This window comes from Nanorana parkeri, unplaced genomic scaffold (genome assembly GCF_000935625.1).
Source record: "Nanorana parkeri isolate BGI_ZX_2015 unplaced genomic scaffold, ASM93562v1 scaffold1689, whole genome shotgun sequence".
Taxonomy (NCBI): domain Eukaryota; kingdom Metazoa; phylum Chordata; class Amphibia; order Anura; family Dicroglossidae; genus Nanorana; species Nanorana parkeri.
Genome location: NW_017307957.1, coordinates 45,093 through 51,566, shown reverse-complemented (window position 1 = coordinate 51,566; position 6,474 = coordinate 45,093). Strand labels below are relative to the sequence as shown.

General features: G+C 47.4%; 1 protein-coding gene across 1 annotated transcript in view; it reads left to right on the top strand.

The window, feature by feature from the left end:
* LOC108799309 (connector enhancer of kinase suppressor of ras 2-like) overlaps nt 1-6,474 on the top strand; it is a gene marked incomplete at its 3' end in the record, with an annotated part of 301,637 nt that overhangs the window by 250,304 nt on the left and 44,859 nt on the right. The window contains exons 10-11 of the mRNA XM_018571158.1: nt 114-247; nt 546-757. Of these exons, the coding sequence (XP_018426660.1) occupies nt 114-247; nt 546-757 (346 nt within the window). The remainder of the gene's footprint in view (nt 1-113; nt 248-545; nt 758-6,474) is intronic.

Sequence of the window (6,474 nt, the reverse complement as noted above, 5' to 3'; positions counted from 1 at the left end):
CACCCTTCCTCCCCCACCCATAAGGAGCAGGACCTTGTAAGTAATATGGCGCCTCCTGTACAGTACATATGGTATATACTTACCTGTATACACATTTGTTTGTTGTTCTTCAGCCTGTGATTCCAACCAGTCCCACGAGTGGTAACACAACCCCCACGGGAACAATGGGAATGCCTTCCAAGGTGGACAGCTCCACCCTACATGACGTCTTCATCCTTTCCCCCGTGTCTGGACTGTATGGCCCAAGGTAAGTGTCTTATTATCAAGGGAAATCAGCTCATCAGTGTGCTGCTTCTCCTTTCACTGTCCAATCACACGGCGGGGGTGGGAGGGGGACCTGTAAGTAAAAGTGAAAATGCATCAGAGACGAATCAGGTCTTCATCCCTGCCAGGCAGGACTGTGCTGTGTGCAAGAGCTGTGTCAATACCAGGGCTGGATGGACAAAAATACAAATCCTTTAATCTGCTTATTCATCCGTTTGCCTGTCGGTCCCCTTCGAGGGTTTGTTCTCACGTTCTTGTCCAACGTCTTTCCATCTGCACAGAGACGACATCGGCATCGTGTCCTGCGATGACATCAACAAGTACGGCGTCGGCAAGATGGGGATGAAGGGCTCGGAGTCGCCCAGCTACTTCCTCGGGCACGAGAGCGGCAAATATTACACTCTGATTGAAGGTGAGGGACATGACGTGGGCTCAGAGTATGACAGAGGTAGATCGACAGGGGTTCGCAGAAGAGAAAAGACGCCGACTCACGGTACGATCCGTTACCCCCGCCCTTCATACCTTCCCCCACCACCACCCCAAACTCTCTGACTGTCAATGATACGTTACACTCTGGTCACATGTCTGTCAAGGTTCTCATTCATCCAGGTCATGGTGTATCTGTAAAAAGTAAATCAAGGCAACTGGACTTGCTGTATTTTTCTTGAAGACGTTTCGCTGGTCATCCAACCAGCTTTCTCAAGTCACAAAGCTAGTCGGATGACCAGCAAAACGTCTTCAAGAAAAATGACAGGAAGTCCAGTTGCTTTGATTTACTTTTTACAGATACACTCTGGTCACAGTGCCGGGTGAATCATCGGTGTTATTGTGTATACACGGTGCAGGGTGGCCTCGTAAGAAGGGGCACTTGGTGATGTCAGCCAAGGACCCCCCTCCCAGGCAGAGAGAGTCTGTTGGGTCTGGTGGTTTGTAAGCAGAAAGGGGCTTCAGAAATGCATTTAATTGAAGTCAATCTATAGACAAAACTGTTTCTAGCATTGGATGGAGTGCGGGAGTCTCGGGACCAATGACTGAGTTCCGTTTTGCTGTCTGTGTTTCACCCTCCCTATTGGTCCTGATGGCTGTTGTTACCCAGACAGAAAGTGATGAGAAATCCTCACCAGAACAGGAGGTGAGGGGAAATCTTCCACCAGGGACACCTCTTTTGGTGACAACTGCCCAAGAAGGGATTTCCTCCCATTTGGGAGAGATCTCCTCTCACTTCCTGTTAATGTTTCCGAGACAGGAAGTGAAGGGAAATATAACCATTACCTGTGACTCTAATCAAAATGGAAAAAGAAAGGCCAGACCTGTTTACTTATTGCTGGATCTGCTTTCACATCCTGCGCCCGCGTGTACGAGGCTGAATACGGTGATATGAAAGTTTGCCTGACTTCCTCTATATCCCTCCCTAACTTTATTCCATTTCCTCCCCGTGACACAGCTCCTCTGAGTTCTTTATTTGGTGAGTAATGACTCGCCACCCAGCTTCCTGATTAGCAGGGAAGCCGTCTCGATGCTTCCTCCTCACCAGGTGACGTGGAAGCATGGAAATGGCTTTCTGGCAAATTAGAAAGCCGGAGGACGGGTGATGACTCGCCGCCTGGCTTCCTGATTGGCCAGCTTCTTGACCAATCAGGAAGCCAGGCGGCAAATGGCTTCCTGATTGGCTGGGAAGCTGGCTTCATGCTTTCTCGTCACCAGGTGACGAGGGAGCATGAAGCCGGTCTTCTGGCCAATCAGGAAGTCGGGGGGGCGGGTAATGTCTCGCTGTCCGGCTTTCTCACTGGGCATCTTCCTGACCAATCAGCAAGCCGGGCAGCGAGTCATTACATGCTGCATGGCTTCCTGATTGGCCGGCTCTATACTCCCTCGTCACCAAGTAATCTCATTATCGGTTGTATCACATTATCGGTTGTATCACATTATCGGTTGTATCTCATTATCGGTTGTATCTCATTATCGGTTGTATCACATTATTGGTTGTATCTCATTCTTGGTGGTATCTCATTATTGGTTGTAGCTCATTATCGGATGTATCACATTATCGGTTGTATCTCATTATTGGTTGTATCTCATTATCGGTTGTATCTCATTATCGGTTGTATCTCATTATCGGTTGTATCTCATTATCGGTTGTATCTCATTATCGGTTGTATCTCATGTATTGGTGGTATCTCATGTACTGGTGGTATCTCATGTACTGGTGGTATCTCATGTATTGGTGGTATCTCATGTATTGGTGGTATCTCATTCTTGGTTGTATCTCATTCTTGGTTGTATATCATTCTTGGTTGTATCTCATCATTGGTTGCATCTCATCATTGGTTGCATCTCATCATTGGTTGCATCTCATCATTGGTTGCATCTCATCATTGGTTGTATCTCATCATTGGTTGTATCTCATTGCTTCTCTGGTATATACACCTTGCAAGACAACTCTCATTTGAGGTCCACATTGTGCCAGGACTTCTTATGGTTGACTTAATGACCACAATCACACTTGTAATCTCTGATCTCCATCTCTATAGCCCGAACCCTTTACAACATTTACCACTCAAGTGTGTTAAGATAAAATGGTCGTTTGTTAAACATATTGATAGCCGGTAGTAGTTGTTCACATTCATCTGGACTTGTTCTAGGATGTTAAAGACATTTTATGGCTTATCCAAGCCAATTCTTCACTTCTAATAAGTATTGTAGCTCGTCCAAGAAGTGACTCACAAACATTACAAAACAAGTCCAGCTGAATGTGACAACTACCACTAGCTCCACCATGACCTGGCTGAATGAAAACCTTCACAGTCCTAAAATATGTATTTATTGATTCTTCCTGGAACTCTGGGAATAAGAGGGTTTCAGAGCCATTTTCTGAATTGTATAAAGCCTGAAGAAGGGACCAAAGGCCTCCTGAAAGTTTGCATCAAGTTTCTGTTGGCTAATAAAGAGTATCATATAAACTAAAAATGACACTAAACTCCGGAGATAAATCCTACAAATCCATCCGAGTCCCTGAACTCTGAGCATCAATGTATCTTATTTGTGTATCACTCGGGCGTAGATCCTCCAATCATCTCTGACACTGTCCTTCCTTCTGGAGGGTTACTACGTCTGTTCCCCATGGTCCCTGTGTGTGTTGTAAAGTAGTCACCGCTCCAAGCTCCCCCCCGGGATGGACTACAATCTCATGTTTAGTTTACTCATTTGTACTGAGACTGTAGTTTTTATTTTAATCTAATAATCATTTTAATGATGTTATAAAGTGATCTTGTCTCTATTTTCAGGTTTTTTTTTTTTGTATCTACTCTTATTGCAATTTATTTAGCTATTAAAAAATGTTTTTGTGATCTCTGCTCCCATCTTGTGTTCTCCGGGTCCCTGTTTATTGATATAATCCGCCATAGTAGAAGAGTTTTTTAGGAGGATTTCTGATTGCCATGAATTTCGTTGTGTTTTGTTTATTCGTGAATTCATATAAAAATGTATGTTTTACACCCATATTCATATTGTTCTTGTAGCCCTGAAGGGAGGGGGGAGGGGGGAATCTGCAAACCACCGAAATGCGTTGGCTGGTTAATGTTTTCTGAACTAACATCATTATTAAAGGAGAACTATGAGGCGGGTGATTTTTACTTATCCTCATAGTTCGAGCCGACGTGTGACAATGAGACTGTCACAAGTCGGCTCAATAGATCACATACCGTCGCTCGCTCACTTCTCGATCATCTCCCTGCAGAGAGCCGTGACTGTCACTCATGGCTCCCTGCAGGGATTTCCCCACTCTGATCCTCCTGCGCTGACTGGCGGAACGGACGGGGGAGGGGGCGGGTACAGCTGGCTCTGCCTATAGGTAGGCAGAGCCAGCTGTCACTCACGCAGCTGGGCGGATCTCGACAGTAATTTTAGGATCTGTCCCGGCTGCGGCGTCTCAGCTCGCGGTATACTGAGCTTTGGGTGACGGAAGGACGCTAGTTTGTGTCCTCCCGTGACCCGTAGGAGAACAATGGGGAAAATCACTAAACAATATTATTTTTGGACTCAATTTGGCGCTCTCATTGGACTTATTATCGATTATTTTTATTGTTGGGTGTCCTGTCTTGGGAGACTCGCCCTCTCTCTGGTCATCATTGTCACTGAGACAGGAAAGGAGGGAAAATCCAAAAAGTCTCAATGGTTGCCAGAACTGGAATAGAGGGGAAATCCTCCAATGGGGACACTTGTTCTGGTAACAACAGTCTTGGGGAGTTTCCTTCAATTTGATGGGATTTTACCTCACTTCCTGTTGGGCCTTCCTGGACAGGAAGTTAAGGGAAATCTCCCCAATGTACACATACAGCAGAGCTATAGAATAATAGATCGGGCTACAGATATATTGTTTTATAATCTCGTTATTTCCGTTGTCCCGGGAAGATGGCACAAAGCCACAGTCTGGATACATTGTAGCTGCAGAGAGCAGATTGTATCCCCACAGGAAAGAAGAGATAATTTCCTCCCGGTAAACTCGCTCTGAGGAGGTCAGTGAGTCCGGAAACCGACATCGCCGGTGCTGTGCAAACCCGCATTTCCCTACATACATCCAATGTTAGAATTGTAATTGTGAAATGTGATAAATATTTCAGAGTTTCTGAGTTCTTTGGGGCAGAAGTGTGAAGATGAGATCTGGCAGAATCGTGTCAGAGGAACTCACCGAACGCCAAACTCATTCATCTATGATGTGCCGCCAATTCCTTTTGTAGCCGACACACAATCCGGGAAAGCAGAAATGTGTCCGGGGGGCCGTGGGTCTATCCAGATGTGTTCTGTCTTCCGCCATTATCTGGGATGGGAGCGAACTATCAGAGGGGACTACGTCAGCCAATGGGACCCATCAGCAGGAACCATGATAGTCAATGGGATCCACTACAGAGAACCATGCCAGTCAATGGGATCCACTGATGGGAACTGCGCCAGTCAATGGGAGCCATTGGAGGAAGCCGCGCCAGTCAATGGGACCTATCAGGAGGAACTATGATAGTCAATGGGATCCACTATAGAGAACCAAGCCAATGAAAGGGGTTAACTGATGGGAACTGTGCCAGTCAATGGGAGCCATTGGAGGGAGCCGCGCCAGTCAATGGGACCTATCAGAAGGAACCATGATAGACAATGGGATCCACTAGAGAGAACCATGCCAGTCAATGGGATCCACTGAAGGAAACTGCACCAGTCAATGGGACCCATCAAAGGAAACTGTACCAGTCAATGGGACCCGTCAGCAGGAACCATGATAGTCAATGGGATCCACTATAGAGAACCATGCCAGTCAATGGAATCCACTGAAGGGAACTACACCAATCAATGGGATCCACTGGGAGGCAACTGAGGCAGTCAATGAGACCCACTGAAGGGGATTGCGCCAGTCAATTGAACCTATCGTAGGGAACTGTGCCAGTCAATGGAACCCACCGGAGGGAACCTCGCTAGTCAATGGGACCCATTGGAGGGAGCCGCGCCAGTCAATGGGACCTATCAGAGAGAAACACACTGGTCAATAGGAACCATGCCAGCTAATGGGACCCATCAGATGGTACCATACCAGCCAATGGTACTCATAGGAGGGAGCCATGCTAGTCAACGAGATCCACCCGAGGGAACTGCACCAGTCAGTGGGGTCTATCGGAGGGAACCTCACCAGTCAATGTGACCCACTGGAGGGAACTGCACCAGTCAATGGAACCGCGCCAGTGAATGGGACCCATTGGAGGGAGCCTCTCTAGTCAATGGAACCCACTGGAGGGAACCGTGGCCAGTCAGTGGAACCCAGTGGAGGGAGCTTCTCCAGTTATTGGGACCCAGTGGAGGGAACCGTGCTAGTTAATGGGTCTGTTACCTGCTGGTCACATTAATAGTGATTGGAGCCGCTGAGCGATCTATCAACACGTTCCTGATACATTATACTGATACTTTGTATCCGGCCTGATACACCTAAGGAGGGGGGGAGTGGGGGGGGGGGGGGGGGGTGGGGGGGGGGGGGGGCATGAACTACCCCCATTTAAGATGGATTCACCCCAAATGCATTGGGGCTGCCACTGGCCATTTTTTTCTATCTCAGCCCCAAAGCAAGAATAGGCAACTTCCCCGGTCACACATGGGCCCAGTTCACGTTGTGGCGGTGTGCGTTGACAAAAGTCCGGCATGCAGCAGAACTTTTATTTCATCACAGTTTGCTGC